The sequence below is a fragment of the Nerophis lumbriciformis genome, linkage group LG25, assembly GCF_033978685.3.
Source record: "Nerophis lumbriciformis linkage group LG25, RoL_Nlum_v2.1, whole genome shotgun sequence".
Classification (NCBI taxonomy): domain Eukaryota; kingdom Metazoa; phylum Chordata; class Actinopteri; order Syngnathiformes; family Syngnathidae; genus Nerophis; species Nerophis lumbriciformis.
In genome coordinates this window covers 8,387,986-8,406,935 of record NC_084572.2, presented here as the reverse complement: position 1 = coordinate 8,406,935, position 18,950 = coordinate 8,387,986, and the positions used below count along the sequence as shown (strand labels likewise).

Sequence of the window (18,950 nt, the reverse complement as noted above, 5' to 3'; positions counted from 1 at the left end):
GTATGAGAAAACTCAAGCCTGATGATGAGAGATTGTCCTAAATGGTGGTGATGAGGCTCTTTCTTCATGTGTGTGTACATATGATGTCTCAAATCTCATCTTAATGAAACCATCCAATGAAGCGTGTACAATTTTATATTTTTATATTAAATATTGAATAAATGTGTGCTTTTTTTTTCCTTCTTTTTGTTGGTGTTTGGTGGAGAAAAGAAGCACTCACCATCTGCATGTGGCTGGCATAGAAGGTCTGCTCGTTCAGGGGGAACTTCTCAGCGCCCAGGGCGTGGTAGAGCTTGATCATCTGAGAAAACTGCGAGACAAACGCAACTTTGTCTCTTTCTGGCAAAACATTGAAAACATTCTGCGCAATAAAGATGCTAAAAGCAAACCGACAGCCTAATAGTTACAGTATACATAAATGTTTACGGACACATTAGTCATCTTGGTATTGGATTGGTAGTCTTGTGTTGTTGAAGGTAAAAGCGAATTTTTGTGATGCGTCTGTATGCTTAAAATGAGCAAATGTTATTATGAACGTTACTAGATACTACATATATACTCACAGCATGGATATAAAATGTTGTTAGCGAGCTTTATAGGCGGAATAGAGCGACTCACATTGTCTTCATTGTTAGCTTGCTCCTGCTAGCGTTTACAAGTACTATTATGTAGTGTTTACAAGCACTATTATGTAGTGTTTACAAGCACTATTATGTAGTATTTACAAGCACTATTATGTAGTGTTTACAAGCACTATTATGTAGTATTAACAAGTACTATTATGTAGTGTTTACAAGCACTATTATGTAGTATTTACAAGTACTATTATGTAGTGTTTACAAGCACTATTATGTAGTATTTACAAGTACTATTATGTAGTGTTTACAAGCACTATTATGTAGTATTTACAAGTACTATTATGTAGTGTTTACAAGCACTATTATGTAGTGTTTACAAGCACTATTATGTAGTATTTACAAGCACTATTATGTAGTGTTTACAAGCACTATTATGTAGTGTTTACAAGCACTATTATGTAGTGTTTACAAGCACTATTATGTAGTATTTACAAGTACCATTATGTAGTGTTTACAAGCACTATTATGTAGTATTTACAAGTACTATTATGTAGTGTTTACAAGCACTATTATGTAGTGTTTACAAGCACTATTATGTAGTATTTACAAGCACTATTATGTAGTGTTTACAAGCACTATTATGTAGTGTTTACAAGCACTATTATGTAGTGTTTACAAGCACTATTATGTAGTGTTTACAAGCACTATTATGTAGTATTTACAAGCACTATTATGTAGTGTTTACAAGCACTATTATGTAGTATTTACAAGCACTATTATGTAGTGTTTACAAGCACTATTATGTAGAGTTTACAAGCACTATTATGTAGTGTTTACAAGCACTATTATGTAGTGTTTACAAGCAATATTATGTAGTATTTACAAGCACTATTATGTAGTATTTACAAGCACTATTATGTAGTATTTACAAGCACTATTATGTAGTGTTTACAAGCACTATTATGTAGTATTTACAAGCACTATTATGTAGTGTTTACAAGTACTATTATGTAGTGTTTACAAGCACTATTATGTAGTGTTTACAAGCACTATTATGTAGTATTTCCACCACTATTATGTAGTGTTTACAAGCACTATTATGTAGTGTTTACAAGCACTATTATGTAGTGTTTACAAGCACTATTATGTAGTATTTACAAGCACTATTATGTAGTATTTACAAGCACTATTATGTAGTATTTACAAGTACTATTATGTAGTATTTACAAGCACTATTATGTAGTGTTTACAAGCACTATTATGTAGTATTTACAAGCACTATTATGTAGTGTTTACAAGTACTATTATGTAGTGTTTACAAGCACTATTATGTAGTGTTTACAAGCACTATTATGTAGTGTTTACAAGTACTATTATGTAGTGTTTACAAGCACTATTATGTAGTGTTTACAAGCACTATTATGTAGTGTTTACAAGCACTATTATGTAGTATTTACAAGTACTATTATGTAGTGTTTACAAGCACTATTATGTAGTATTTACAAGTACTATTATGTAGTGTTTACAAGCACTATTATGTAGTATTTACAAGTACTATTATGTAGTGTTTACAAGCACTATTATGTAGTGTTTACAAGCACTATTATGTAGTATTTACAAGCACTATTATGTAGTGTTTACAAGCACTATTATGTAGTGTTTACAAGCACTATTATGTAGTGTTTACAAGCACTATTATGTAGTATTTACAAGTACTATTATGTAGTGTTTACAAGCACTATTATGTAGTATTTACAAGTACTATTATGTAGTGTTTACAAGCACTATTATGTAGTGTTTACAAGCACTATTATGTAGTATTTACAAGCACTATTATGTAGTGTTTACAAGCACTATTATGTAGTGTTTACAAGCACTATTATGTAGTGTTTACAAGCACTATTATGTAGTATTTACAAGCACTATTATGTAGTATTTACAAGCACTATTATGTAGTATTTACAAGTACTATTATGTAGTATTTACAAGCACTATTATGTAGTGTTTACAAGCACTATTATGTAGTATTTACAAGCACTATTATGTAGTGTTTACAAGTACTATTATGTAGTGTTTACAAGCACTATTATGTAGTGTTTACAAGCACTATTATGTAGTGTTTACAAGTACTATTATGTAGTGTTTACAAGCACTATTATGTAGTGTTTACAAGCACTATTATGTAGTGTTTACAAGTACTATTATGTAGTGTTTACAAGTACTATTATGTAGTATTCACAAGCACTATTATGTAGTGTTTACAAGCACTATTATGTAGTATTTAAAAGCACTATTATGTAGTGTTTACAAGTACTATTATGTAGTGTTTACAAATACTATTATGTACTGTTTACAAGCACTATTATGTAGTGTTTACAAGCACTATTATGTAGTATTTACAAGCACTATTATGTAGTGTTTACAAGTACTATTATGTAGTGTTTACAAGCACTATTATGTAGTGTTTACAAGCACTATTATGTAGTATTTCCACCACTATTATGTAGTGTTTACAAGCACTATTATGTAGTGTATACAAGCACTATTATTTAGTGTTTACAAGCACTATTATGTAGTATTAACAAGTACTATTATGTAGTGTTTACAAGCACTATTATGTAGTGTTTACAAGTACTATTATGTAGTGTTTACAAGTACTATTATGTAGTGTTTACAAGCACTATTATGTAGTGTTTACAAGCACTATTATGTAGTGTTTACAAGCACTATTATGTAGTGTTTACAAGCACTATTATGTAGTGTTTACAAGCACTATTATGTAGTGTTTACAAGCACTATTATGTAGTGTTTACAAGCACTATTATGTAGTGTTTACAAGCACTATTATGTAGTGTTTACAAGCACTATTATGTAGTGTATACAAGCACTATTATGTAGTGTTTACAAGCACTATTATGTAGTATTTACAAGCACTATTATGTAGTGTTTACAAGCACTATTATGTAGTATTTACAAGGACTATTATGTAGTGTTTACAAGCACTATTATGTAGTATTTACAAGTACTATTATGTAGTATTTACAAGCACTATTATGTAGTATTTACAAGCACTGTTATGTTGTGTTTACAAGCACTATTATGTAGTGTTTACAAGCACTATTATGTAGTGTTTACAAGCACTATTATGTTGTGTTTACAAGCACTATTATGTAGTGTTTACAAGCACTATTATGTAGTGTTTACAAGCACTATTATGTAGTGTTTACAAGCACTATTATGTAGTGTTTACAAGCACTATTATGTAGTGTTTACAAGCACTATTATGTAGTGTTTACAAGCACTATTATGTAGTGTTTACAAGTACTATTATGTAGTGTTTACAAGTACTATTATGTAGTATTTACAAGCACTATTATGTAGTGTTTACAAGCATTATTATGTAGTGTATACAAGCACTATTATGTAGTGTTTACAAGCACTATTATGTAGTGTTTACAAGCACTATTATGTAGTATTTACAAGCACTATTATGTAGTGTTTACAAGCACTATTATGTAGTATTTACAAGTACTATTATGTAGTATTTACAAGCACTATTATGTAGTATTTACAAGCACTGTTATGTAGTGTTTACAAGCACTATTATGTAGTGTTTACAAGCACTATTATGTAGTGTTTACAAGCACTATTATGTAGTGTTTACAAGCACTATTATGTAGTGTTTACAAGTACTATTATGTAGTGTTTACAAGCACTATTATGTAGTGTTTACAAGCACTATTATGTAGTGTTTACAAGCACTATTATGTAGTGTTTACAAGTACTATTATGTAGTGTTTACAAGCACTATTATGTAGTGTTTACAAGCACTATTATGTAGTGTTTACAAGCACTATTATGTAGTGTTTACAAGCACTATTATGTAGTATTTACAAGCACTATTATGTAGTGTTTACAAGCACTATTATGTAGTATTTACAAGTACTATTATGTAGTATTTACAAGCACTATTATGTAGTATTTACAAGCACTGTTATGTAGTGTTTACAAGCACTATTATGTAGTATTTACAAGCACTGTTATGTAGTGTTTACATGCACTATTATGTAGTGTTTACAAGCACTATTATGTAGTATTTACAAGCACTGTTATGTAGTGTTTACAAGCACTATTATGTAGTATTTACAAGTACTATTATGTAGTATTTACAAGCACTGTTATGTAGTGTTTACATGCACTATTATGTAGTGTTTACAAGCACTATTATGTAGTGTTTACAAGCACTATTATGTAGTGTTTACAAGCACTATTATGTAGTGTTTACAAGCACTATTATGTAGTATTTACAAGCACTATTATGTAGTGTTTACAAGCACTATTATGTAGTGTTTACAAGCACTATTATGTAGTGTTTACAAACACTATTATGTAGTGTTTACAAGCACTATTATGTAGTATTTACAAGTACTATTATGTAGTGTTTACAAACACTATTATGTAGTGTTTACAAGCACTATTATGTAGTGTTTACAAGCACTGTTATGTAGTGTTTACAAGCACTATTATGTAGTGTTTACAAGCACTATTATGTAGTGTTTACAAGCACTGTTATGTAGTGTTTACAAGCACTATTATGTAGTGTTTACAAGTACTATTATGTAGTGTTTACAAGTACTATTATGTAGTGTTTACAAGCACTATTATGTAGTGTTTACAAGCACTATTATGTAGTGTTTACAAGCACTATTATGTAGTGTTTACAAGCACTATTATGTAGTGTTTACAAGCACTATTATGTAGTGTTTACAAGCACTATTATGTAGTGTTTACAAGCACTATTATGTAGTGTTTACAAGCACTATTATGTAGTGTTTATGAGCACTATTATGTAGTGTTTACAAGCACTATTATGGAGTGTTTACAAGCACTAACATGATTGTGGATGATAGTCCAACAACAGTGCAGTTCTCTTTAATACAAAGTCCATTAAAACAAACGGAAAAGGCCAGCTGGACCTGAAGGAGCAGCAAGACTAAGATTGCTGCTAATTAGCCAGAAAGACAAGACAGGTGTTCCAGATCTGTTTTAAAGAGCACATAAATCAGTCTGAGGCGGGGGGAGGATGGGTGTGGTCATAGTAATGGAGTAATGGACTTACCACCCAAGGCTTGCTGCAGAAGTTGTAGATGGAGAAGAGAGAGTTGACACCCGGCACGCCGCCAAAATGCAAGCCGATGACCAGGTTCCTGAAGTCCTCTCCTGGGATCATGGAGTAGGCATGCTGGCGGATCAGGACAAAGTCGGGTTTGACGGACCTGCACATGCAGACACGGACGTGGGAATCCATCACCGGCTGGACTTGACTAACATTCTGTATTACCCCCAAGAATGGAATGGTGTGGAGCCTAAAGCTTCACATCCATACTACTAATCAGTACCAGCCCTGAAAAACCCATATGGGTCAGTCTCTAACGTACTCTTTAGTCCATCCTTGTCCTAAAGTCTTTCTGTCCCACACAGATGTTGCCTCATGTCTACACCACGGGGGGTCACGTCAACACACCACATCTGGACCTACAGCTGTGGTCTCTATCGGTCCAATTAACACAACCTCAACTGATGGCTGTGGGCTGAGGGCCAAGGGACCTGTGGGGTACCTGGGGGTCTCCTTTAAACCCTCACACATGTCCAAGGGATAGAAGGAAGTCCCTTAGGCACAGGTCCAGTTTTTTCCTGTGAGATTCAAACTCCAATGTAGCGTAGAAACTAGGGTTGGACGGTACTAGTCCAGTACTAGTACTAATGAATCAGAATGGACGCATTTTGGTCTAAAAACTAAAGATAAATAGTGTTTTAGCTACTTTTAAATCACTAATCCTGGTCTCCATGGCGACAAATAAAGTAAGTTTCGTACAAGAATCAATATCAGTGGCTAAACATGCTTCACTAAGTTAAAGTTAAAGTACCAATGATTGTCACACACACACTCGGTGTGGTGAAATTTGTCCTCTGCATTTGACCCATCACCCTTGATCACCCCCTGGGAGGTGAGGGGAGCAGTGGGCAGCAGCGGTGGCCGCGCCCGGGATTAATTTTTGGTGATTCAACCCCCAATTCCAAGCCTTGATGCTGAGTGCCAAGCACGGAGGTAATGGCTCCCATTTTTATAGTCTTTGGTATGACTCGGGGTTTGAACTCGCAGACACTCTAACCACTAGGCCACTGAGTAGGTCACTACACACCGTAGGAGGATACAATAGCTCACCGGTGTCACAATGTAAACAAACGGCATGGGTGGATCTACACCTGACATCCACTGTAATGATACCAAGTACAGGAGCGTATCTAGTTGATACTACTATGTTGTATTTTTTTTATTTTTTTCAAAATTTAAAAAAAAAAAAAAAAATGTTTTGTTTTTTTTTTCAAAATTTTAATTTTTTTTCAAAATTTTAATTTTTAAAAATTTTTTTAAAATATTTTTTAAAATGTTGTAATATTTTTTTACTTTTTTAAACTTTTTTTAAACTTTTTTAAACTTTTTTTTTAACTTTTAACTTTTTTTAACTTTTTAATTTTTTTTTTACCCTAACCCTAACCCTAACCCTAATCTTAACCCTAACCCTAACCCTAACCCTAATCTTAACCCTAACCCTAACCCTAATCTTAACCCTAACCCTAACCCTAAAAAAAAATGTTAATTGTTAAAATTGTTTTAAAAAATTAAAAAAAATTAAAATTGTTTTAAATTGTTTTAAAAAAATTAAAAAAATTTAAAAAAATTTTTTTAAAATTTGAAAAAAATTAAAAAATTTAAAAAATTTAAAAAATTTAAAAAATTTAAAAAATTTAAAAAATTAAAAAATTAAAAAAAAAAAAAAAAAAAAAAAAAAAAAAAAAACATTTTTAAAAAAGTTAAAAAAAATTTACAAATTAAAAAAAATTAAAAAAATTAAAAATAAAAAATAAATTTAAAAACATTTAAAAAAAATTAAAAAAATTTAAAAAATTTGAAAATCATTTTTAACCTCGTAAAAAAAAATTTACCTTGAAATTTTTTTTTTACCTTGAAAATCATTTATTTACCTTGAAAATCATTTTTAACCTTGAAAATTTTTTTTTACCTTGAACATTTTTTTTTACCTTGAAAATCATTGTTTACCTTGAAAAAAAAAATGTACCTTGCAAAAAAAATTTTACCTTGAAAATTTTTTTTTACCTTGAAAATAATTTGTTTACCTTGAAAATCATTTTTAACCTTGAAAAAAAAATTTTACCTTGAAAATTAAAAAAAAAAAAAAAAAAAAAATTTTTTTAATTGTTTAAATTTTTGTTAAATTTTTTTTTTATTTCTTAAAAAATTTAAAAAAAATATTTTTTTTTATTTTTTTTAAATGTAATTAAAAAAAAAAATAAAAAAAAAAAAATTATTTTTTAATTTAAAAAAAAAATTGTTTAAATTTTTTTGATTTTTAAAAATTTTTACATTTTTTTACTTTTTTTTTTTTAAATTTTTACTCTAACCCTAACCCTAACCTTAACCCTAATCTTAACCCTAACCCTAACCCTACCTTTTCTCCTCCAAACATATTGCTGGGTATTGTAGCCAAACAGCTCCATTTTGGTTTCATCTGACATCACATGGACAAAGATAAGACCTTCTGGAGGAAAGTTCTGTGGTCAGATGAAAGAAAAATGGAGCTGTTTGGCCAAAATAGCCAGCAATATGTGATTGTGTTCATCATGTTTGTGCAGACGCTGGACACTCAAGGACCAATAATGGAATTCAACAACAGATAATAAGGTAACAGAAATATATCGGCCACACCAACATCTCCAGTGTGGAAAAGCACCAGTAGCATGATCACACAATGCAATGTTATACTAAAGCATGAAAGAATATCAACAATATATTAATTCTCCACATTATCAATCAAGCAGCCTGGTTGTGATTGAAATTATTGCATATTTTGTGTGTTAGCCATGTCAAAATACAAAGCTTTCTTTGACAAAAAGTAAAAAAATACAATGAAAATATAAAAACCTGTAAACTACGGATAGTTCTGAAGTTGATTGAGAGACTGAAGCGTTAAAAGCAAAAATAAATAATGTATGACTTATTTTCAACACTTTTGAATCCCTCAAAACTTTTATTGGGAATTTTTTAATTTATTTTTATTTTTTTACAGTCATTGCTAAAAAAAAATTTTTTTAAATAATTAATCAAAATCAATGTTCTGATTTATTGACCGACAGTATTTTAAGCTCCAATTACTTCAATCAAATATTCCACTTTCAATTTTTTTTGGTGGGGGGAATGTTGCATATTTTGTGTGTTTGCTACATTAAAAAAAAAAAGTTTTATTTGACAAAAAGTTAAAAAAAACATAGAAAATATAAAAACTATAATCGCGGATAGATGTGAAGTTGATTGAGAGACTGAAGTGTTAAAAGTAAAAATAAATAATGTATGACCTATTTTCAACACTTGTGGGATTTTTTTTTTTAAACTGTCATTGCTAAAAAAAAATTTAAAAAAAAAGATTCAAAATCAATGTTATGATTTATTGACCAACAGTATTTAAAGCTCCTTTTACATAAATCAAATATTCCACATTAAAAAAAATTATGGGGGGAAATATTGCATATTTTGTGTGCTTGCTACACAAAAAAAACTAAGTTTTCTTTGACAACGTAAGTTTTCTGTGTTTGCTAAATAAAAATAAATTTAAAAAAAAGCTTTCTTTGACAAAAAAACCCCAACAAAAAACAATAAAAATATAAAAACCTAGAATTGAGAGACTGAAGCGATACAAGTAAAAAATAAATAAAGTATTACTTATTTTCAACACTTTTGGATCCCCAAAACTTTTAGTGGGATTTTTTTTTTTTTAAACTGTCATTGCTAAAAAAAAATAATAATAATAATAATGAATCAAAATCAATGTTATGATTTATTGACAGACAGTATTTAAAGCTCTCATTACTTCAATCAAATATTCTACTTTGAGTTTTCTTTGACAAAAAACAAAAAAACCAATGAAAATATAAAAACTATAATCGACGGATAGATCTGTGAAGTTGATTGAGAGACTGAAACGATAAAAGTAAAAATAAATAATTTGTGACTTCTTTTCAACACTTTTGGATCCCCCAAAACTTTTAGTGGGATTTTTTAATTTATTTTTTTTAAACTGTCATTGCTAAAATAATAATAATAATAATAATAATTAATCAAAATCAATGTTATGATTTATTGACCAACATTTTTTAAAGCTCAAATTACTTCAATCAAATATTCTACTTTGAATTTTTTTGGGGGGTGAAATATTGCATATTTTGTGTGTTTGCTAAATAATAATTTAAAAAAAAAAGCTTTTTTTGACAAAAAAACCCCAACAAAAAAACAATAAAAATATAAATACCTAGAATTGAGAGACTGAAGCGATACAAGTAAAAAAATAAAGAATGTATGACTTATTTTCAACACTTTTGGATCCCCAAAACTTTGTGGGATTTTTTATTTATTTAGTTTTTTTAAACTGTCATTGCTAAAAAATAATAATAATAATAATAATAATGAATCAAAATCAATGTTATGATTTATTGACCGACAGTATTTAAACCTCCATTTACAAATATTCTACTTTGAATTTTTTGGGGGGGGGAAAGATTGCATATTTTGTGTGTTTGCTAAATAATAAAAAAAAAAGCTTTCTTTGACAAAAAGAAAAAAAACAAACAATAAAAATATAAAAACCTAGAATTGAGAGACTGAAGCGTTAAAAGTCAAAATAAATAATGCATGACTTATTTTCAACACTTTTATCAGTGGGGCACTTGTGGATACCCCAACAATTTTAGTGGGATTTTTTATTAAAACACTGATTTTTTTTTTATATGAAAATTGTCAGCATAATTTATTTATTTTTTTACACTTAATTTGGATACAATTAATTTTTGTACACTGCTTTTTTATACACTGAATTCAAAACACTGAATGTTTTCAATGAAAATTGTCAGCATAATTTGAATTTTTTTACACAGAATTTTTTTATTGGAGAACTGTCAGCATAATTCGATTTTTTTTACACAGAATTTGTGTCCAATATTTTTTTTACATTTAGTCTTTTTACAGTGAATCTGCATGCACTGAATTTTTTTAACACTGATTTATTTTTTACACTGAATTTTTTAATTAAAATTACCAGCATAATTAGATTTTTTTTTTTACAAGATTGTTATTTACAGTGAATTCATAAACACTGAATTATTTTACACTGAATTTTAAACTTTGAATTTTTGGGGGGGGGAAATATTGCATATTTTGTGTGTTTGCTAAATAATAATTAAAAAAAAGCTTTCTTTGACAAAAAGAAAAAAAAAAACAATAAAAATACAAAAACCTAGAATTGAGAGACTGAACCGTTAAAAGTCAAAATAAATAATGCATGACTTATTTTCAACACTTTTATCAGTGGGGCACTTGTGGATACCCCAACAATTTTAGTGGGATTTTTTATTATTATTACTATTTTTAAACTGTCATTGCCCAAAAAATAATTAAGAATTAAAAAGAATGTTATGAATTATTTATTGACCTATTTAAGGCTCATGGACAAAAGCATGTGAGGAGGGCGACCATGACTCTCCAGCTCTAGTATTCCTATTGTTTCGAATCAATTGTTAGAGGTCACTTCTAGTCACCTCCCATTATCTAAGACCTTAGACCCCAACAATCTGGGTGGACTGGTGGCAAAGGAGGGAAATGAGTGTTGAGAGAATTAGCCATTTGTATTTATGTTGGTGATGCTGCAAGTCCTCCCGGCCCCTGTAGGCTTGCATCCCAGCACCAGGAGCCCCTGTAGGCTTGCATCCCAGCACCAGGGGCCCCTGTAGGCTTGCGCCCCAGCACCAGGAGCCCCTGTAGGCTTGCATCCCAGCACCAGGAGCCCCTGTAGGCTTGCATCCCAGCACCAGGGGCCCCTTAGGAAGCAGGGGATTTATTTTCTGCGTAACAAGATGAACTTGTGTGTAGTTTCAGGTGTCCGGGCTGATCCAGGAGGGTCACCTGGGGTAACCAAAGACGGGGCAGATTAATCCTTCCAGAAAGTGCCATATTAAGAAAATGGGAGGTGGATGTGCACATCATTGGTCATTTAACATGTAATCCTTCTGCACTGATTGCATGATGAATACACTTCTGCTGCACCAAAAGCCCTCAGACTGCAAGGATGGTATTAGGGTTTCTTCTCTAGTCCTCCCTCATTGTTTACTTCCAAGTATGGAGGTTCCTTTGTGTCTTTATTACCATTTTTTATTTATTCTTTTATACTGTTTTTTTTTGTTTGATCTTTATTGACATGAAATTATGCTGACAATTTTACCAGAAAAAAAAATTCTGTGTTTTAAAATTCAGCATATAAAAATGTAGTGTTTTAAAATTCCAGCTTGTCTGGTTTGACCTTGACACCTCATTGGCTGCGTCTGAATTTTTTTTACACTGAATTTTTATGTGATACATTTTTTGACACTGAATTTGTATTCACTGAATTTCTACACACAAATGGGTTTTTTTACAAATATTTTTATACACTGATTTTTAAACCACTGAATTTTTTTCAATAAAAATTGTCAGCATAATTAGATTTTTACAATAATTGTTTTTACGGTGAATTTGTATACACTGAATTTTTATACGTTGCATTTTAAAACACTGAATGTTTTTCAATAAAAATTGTCAGCATAATTTAAATTTTTTTAAAATGGAAGTTGTATACAATGTTTTTTACACTGAATTTTTATGCAATATTTTTTTACACAATTCGTATACACTGAATTTTCTTACAATTAATTTTTTATATACTGAATTTTTTTTAAAGAAAATTGTCAGTATAGCTTGTATTTTTTTACACTGAATTTGTATCCACTGAATTTTCATACACAATTGTTCTACACATAATTTCTATACACTGCATTTTTTAACACAGAATATTTTCAATGAAGATTGTCAGCATAATTAGATTTTTTTTACACAGAATTTGTGTACAATGAATTTGTTTACACTGATTTTTTTATACACTGAATTTTAAAACACTGAATTTATTTCAATGAAAATTGTCCGCATAATTAGAATTTTTTTACACTGAATTTTAAAACAATTTTTTTACGTGAAAATTGTCAGCATAATTTGATTTATCTTTTTTTACACAGAATTTGTTTTCAATGAATTTTTACACTGATTTTTTCATACCCTGAATTTTAAATGTATTTCAATGAAAATTGTCCGCATGATTAGAATTTTTTTACACTGATTTTTACACACTGAATTTTAAAACACTGATTTTTTTATATGAAAATTGTCAGCATAATTTATTTTTATTAATTTTTTTACACTTAATTTGGATACAATTAATTTTTGTACACTGCTTTTTTATACACTGAATTCAAAACACTGAATTTTTTCAATGAAAATTGTCAGCGTAATTTCAATTTTTTTACACTGAATTTTTTTTATTGGAGAACTGTCAGCATAATTCAATTTTTTTTTACACAGAATTTGTATCCAATATTTTTTTTACACTTAGTCTTTATACAGTGAATCTGCATGCACTGAATTTTTTTAACACTGATTTATTTTTTACACTGCATTTTTGAATTAAAATTACCAGCATAATTAGATTTTTTTTTTTTTTTACAAAAATTTTATTTACAGTGAATTCATAAACACTGAATTATTTTACACTGAATTTTAAGACACTTAATTTATTTTTTTTCATTAAAAATTGTCAGCATCATTTATTTATTTTTAAACAGAAGTTGTATATACATTTTTTACACTGAATATTTATATAATTTTTTTTTTTACACTGAATTTGTATACACTGAATTTTCTTACAATTAATTTTTTATACACTGAATTTAAAAAAATGAAAATTGTCTTTATAGTTTGTATTTTTTTCACTGAATTTTTATGTAATACATATTTTTGAATTTGTATCCACTCATTTTCATACACAATTGTTTTACGCATAATTTCTATACACTGAATTTTTTTACACAAAAATTTACACACTGAATTTTTTTTACAGTGAATTTTAAAACACAGATTTTTTAATATGAAAATTGTCAGCATAATTGTTTTTGTTTTTTAACACTGAATTTGTATACAATGAATTTTTTTTTTTACACTTTTTCGTTATACACTGAATTTTAAAACATAATTTATTTCAATAAAAATTGTGAGCATAATTTGAATTTTTTTACACTGAATTTTTCTATGGAGAACTGTCAGCGTAATTCGATTTTTTTTTACACAGAATTTGTATCCAATATTTTTTTACACTTAGTCTTTTTACAGTGAATCTGCATGCACTGAATTTTTTTTAACACTGATTTATTTTTTACACTGAATTTTTTGAATGAAAATTACCAGCATAATTAGATTTTTTTTTACAAAATTTTAATTTACAGTGAATTCATATACACTGAATTATTTTACACTGAATTTTAAGACACTGAATTTATTTTTTTTCATTAAAAATTGTCAGCATCATTTATTTATTTTTAAACAGAAGTTGTATATACGTTTTTTACACTGAATATTTATATAAAAAATTTTACACTGAATTTGTATACACTGAATTTTCTTACAATTAATTTTTTATACACTGAATTTAAAAAAAATGAAAATTGTCTTTATAGCTTGTATTTTTTTCACTGAATTTTTATGTAATACATATTTTTGAATTTGTATCCACTCAATTGTTTTACGCATAATTTCTATACACTGAATTTTTTTACACAAAATTTTACACACTGAATTTTTTTTACAGTGAATTTTAAAACACAGATTTTTTAATATGAAAATTGTCCGCATAATTGTTTTTGTTTTTTAACACTGAATTTGTATACAATGAATTTTTTTTTTTACACTTTTTCGTTATACACTGAATTTTAAAACATAATTTATTTCAATAAAAATTGTGAGCATAATTTGAATTTTTTTAACACTGATTTTTTTACGTGAAAATTGGCAGCATAATTTGATTTTTTCTTTACACAGAATTTGTGTACAATGATTATTTTTTACACTGATTTTTTCACACACTGAATTTTAAAACACTGAATTTATTTAAATGAAAATTGTCAGCTTAATTAAAAAACATTTACACAGAATTTTTTATACACTGAATTTTAAAACACTGAATTTCTTTCAATAAAAATTGTCAGCATCATTTGAAAAGGTTACTAGTTCTACTGCAGCAAGGTTTGTTGTTGTGATGCAACAAGCCCAGACTCCTCCCAGGGTGTAAAAGAGCAGCTGAATGAATGAATTAACTTTCATGTGCACATTTCAAGTGAACAATACTGTCGACGTGGTATAAAAGGAGACAAATTAATCAACCAGTTGCAACCAGTGGGAGTGGGAGGACACTAACTTCTCATACGTGGCTCACTGCACCTCCAGGCAAGGACAGGAAAAAGGTGACTTTGGCGAGTGGTGGTGAGGGGGGCGGAGCTAAGCCACGAGACCATCACAAGACTGACAGCTGCTGGACGAGCTCATAGCAGCTTAGCGGCAGGTTTCAGTTTCATGTGTGCCGCTTTCATAGAAGGACAACGTGAAAACAACCATTGAATGTTCCGGCAACGTGACTGTCAGAGTTTGTAGGTGCCGAACCCCAAGATGCAGAGAAGGCGGAAGGCATTGTGTGAGAAAACATGATTTAATTAAACACTAAGGCAAAACAACAAACAAAAGGGTAACAACAAAAGGCGCGCACAAGGCGGAGAACAAACTTGGTTATGAACTAAAATAGCACAGAGGTTAACTTTGGACAAGAAACAAAAACACTTACTGTGACACGAAGGAACTAGGACATGAGCAGAGTGAAACAAAAGTAGACAGAGCTACAACGACAAGTGTTAAGACAGGTAGTAATGACAATGACAACAATCCAGCACTGACTGGAGGGGAAGGCAGGTTTAAATAGCAGCTGGCTGATTGACACCAGGTGTGGCCAGGTGCCAATCAGCCACAGCTGAGGGGAAGCAGCACTCAGGGAGACAATCAGGAATAGAAGACAAAATAAAAAGCGCTGACAGAAAACTAAGACAAACGCAGAGGAAAAACTAAAACACAGTCAAACTGTCAGGGACAAGCCTGACAGTGACAAGAAAGCCATCTTTTTAAAGTGGACATAACAATATGTAATATGTAGAATATACACCCTGCAAGTATATATATAATGTAGTAACAGACACCTTCATAACAATATGTAATATGTAGAACATACACCCTGCAAGTATATATATAATGTAGTAACAGACACCTTCATAACAATATGTAATATGTACAATATCCACACTGCAAGTATATATATTATGTAGTAACAGACACCTTCATAACAATATGTAATATGTACAATATACACACTGCAAGTATATATACACTATAATGTAGTAACAGACACCTTCATAACAATATGTAATATGTAGAATATACACACTGCAAGTATATACATAATGTAGTAACAGACACCTCCATAACAATATGTAATATGGTTTATAGGCGCAAAGTGTAAAAGGCAGCATGTGTGATGGTATGGGGGTGTATTAGTGGCCAAGACATGGGTAACTTACACATCTGTGAAGGCACCATTAATGCTGAAAGGTACATACAGGTTTTGAAGCAACATTTGTTGCCATCCAAGCAACGTTACCATGGACGCCCCTGCTTATTTCAGCAAGACGATGCCAAGCCGCGTGTTACAACAGCGTGGTTTCATAGTAAAAGAGTGCGGGTACTAGACTGGCCTGCCTGTAGTCCAGACATTGGAAAATGTGTGGTGCAATATGAAGGCTGCTTTTGGCTTTTGTAGGTGCCCAAAGATTCACCCTCATGTCAAGTGCGCAAAAAAAAAAAGAAAGAAAAAAAAAGCGGTAAAAGTTTGCTGACGCACTCGTCCAGACAGAGATCCGAGGTCAGCCCGGCCTGCAACACCATCACCGTACATAACCGTGTTAAAGTGCAAGACTTCTGACCAGTGGGTCGCTCGCAGCCACACCAAAAAATTGTCTTTTGTTTGCCTTTGAGGACTTGGCCACGTTCTACCACATTCTACCAGAGAGACACTTTGTTCTTGGCCTCCACTCGGGACCGGAGCGCCATCAAGGCCATGAAGGCAACACGCACACACACACACACACACACACACACACACACACACACACACACACACACACACACACACACACACACACACACACACACACACACACACACGTTCTTGTATTTGTTACCTTCTTGAGACCTGAGAAAAATGCCTCCCTCTTTAGGACCAGCCTTTCTAGATATATAAAGAAGTGTATTTACAACATTAATAATATATACATACTATGCACATATAAAAAAGCTTGTTGTTAAAAATGAGTTGGAATTTCACAAGAAAAAGGTCACAATTTCACAAGTAAAACTTAGAATTTCAACATTTTTATAATAAAAGTCGTCATTTTACTCAACGCAAGTCAAAATGTTACAAGAAAAACTGAACATTTGTGTGATATTATGATAAAAGTTGGAATTTTACTCGACGAAAGTCACAATGTTATAAGAAAACGTTAAAATGTTGGCAATATTTTAATAATAATGGGAATTTTACTTGGCAAAATGATGACAAAAAACAAAAGCTTTTTGTGAAAAATCAGTTGGAATTTGAAAAGAAAATTAGAATTTTGGCAGTATTATAATAAAAGTCGTAATTTTACTTACCACAAGTCAAAATGTTACAAGAAAAACTGAACATTTGTGCAAAATGATGATAAAAGTTGGAATTTTACTCAATAGCATCGCAATTTTACAAGAAAAGCTGAAAATGTTGGCAATTTTATGTAAAAAGTCGTCATTTTACTCGACAAAAGTCACAATTTTATAAGAAAACTTAAAACTTTTGGCAATATTATAATAACAACGGGAATTTTGCTTGGCAAAATGATGACAAAAGACAAAAGCTTTTTGTGAAAAATCAGTTGGAATTTCACAAGAAAAATTTAGAATTTCGGCATTTTTATAATAAAAGTCGTCATTTTACTCAACGCAAGTCAAAATGTTACAAGAAAAACGGAACATTTGTGTGATATTATGATAAAAGTTGGAATTTTTATTCAATAACAGTCGCAATTTTACAAAAAAAGCTTAACATTTTGGCAATTTTATGAAAAGAGTCGTAATTTTACTTGAGAAAAGTCACAATTTTATAAGAAAACTTAAAAATGTGGGCAATATTTTAATAATAATCTGGATTTTAACTGGCAAAATGATGACAAAAGACAAAAGCTTTTTGTGAAAAATCAGTTGGAATTTGAAAAGAAAATTAGAATTTTGGCAGTATTATAATAAAAGTCGTCATTTTACTTACCACAAGTCAAAATGTTACAAGAAAAACTGGACATTTGTGCAAAATTATGATAAAAGTTGGAATTTTACTCAATAGCATCGCAATTTTACAATAAAGGTTAAAATGTTGGCAATTTTATGAAAAGAGTCGTCATTTTACTCGACAAAAGTCACAATTTTATAAGAAAACTTAAAACTTTTGGCAATATTATAGTAATAATGGGAATTTTGCTTGGCAAAATGATGACAAAAGACAAAAGCTTTTTGTGAAAAATCAGTTGGAATTTCACAAGAAAAACTTAGAATTTCGGCATTTTTATAATAAAAGTCGTCATTTTACTCAACACAAGTCAAAATGTTGCAAGAAAAACTGAACATTTGTGCAATATTATGATAAATGTTGGAATTTTAGTCAATAACTGTCGCAATTTTACAAAAAAAAGCTTAACATTTTGGCAATTTTATGAAAAGAGTCGTAATTTTAGTTGAGAAAAGTCACAATTTTATGAGAAAACTTAAAAATGTGGGCAATATTTTAATAATAATCTGGATTTTACCTGGCAAAATGATGACAAAAGACAAAAGCTTTTTGTGAAAAATCAGTTGGAATTTGAAAAGAAAATTTGAATTTTGGCAGTATTATAATAAAAGTCGTAATTTTACTTACCACAAGTCAAAATGTTACAAGAAAAACTGAACATGTGTGCAATATTATGATAAAAGTTGGAATTTTACTCAATAGCATCGCAGTTTTACAATAAAAGCTGAAAATGTTGGCAATTTTATGAAAAGAGTCGTCATTTTACTCGACAAAAGTCACAATTTTATAAGAAAACTTAAAACTTTTGGCAATATTATAATAATAATGGGAATTTTGCTTGGCAAAATGATGACAAAAGACAAAAGCTTTTTGTGAAAAATCAGTTGGAATTTCACAAGAAAAACTTAGAATTTCGGCATTTTTATAATAAAAGTCGTCATTTTACTCAACGCAAGTCAAAATGTTACAAGAA

General features: G+C 30.1%; 1 protein-coding gene across 1 annotated transcript in view; it reads right to left on the bottom strand.

Annotated features, from left to right (window-relative positions):
• syn3 (synapsin III) overlaps positions 1-18,950 on the bottom strand; it is a 300,701-nt gene that overhangs the window by 164,559 nt on the left and 117,192 nt on the right. The window contains exons 5-6 of the mRNA XM_061983633.1: positions 5,698-5,854; positions 221-310 (exon numbers count right to left, since the gene is read on the bottom strand). Coding sequence (XP_061839617.1) covers positions 221-310; positions 5,698-5,854 — 247 coding nt within the window. The remainder of the gene's footprint in view (positions 1-220; positions 311-5,697; positions 5,855-18,950) is intronic.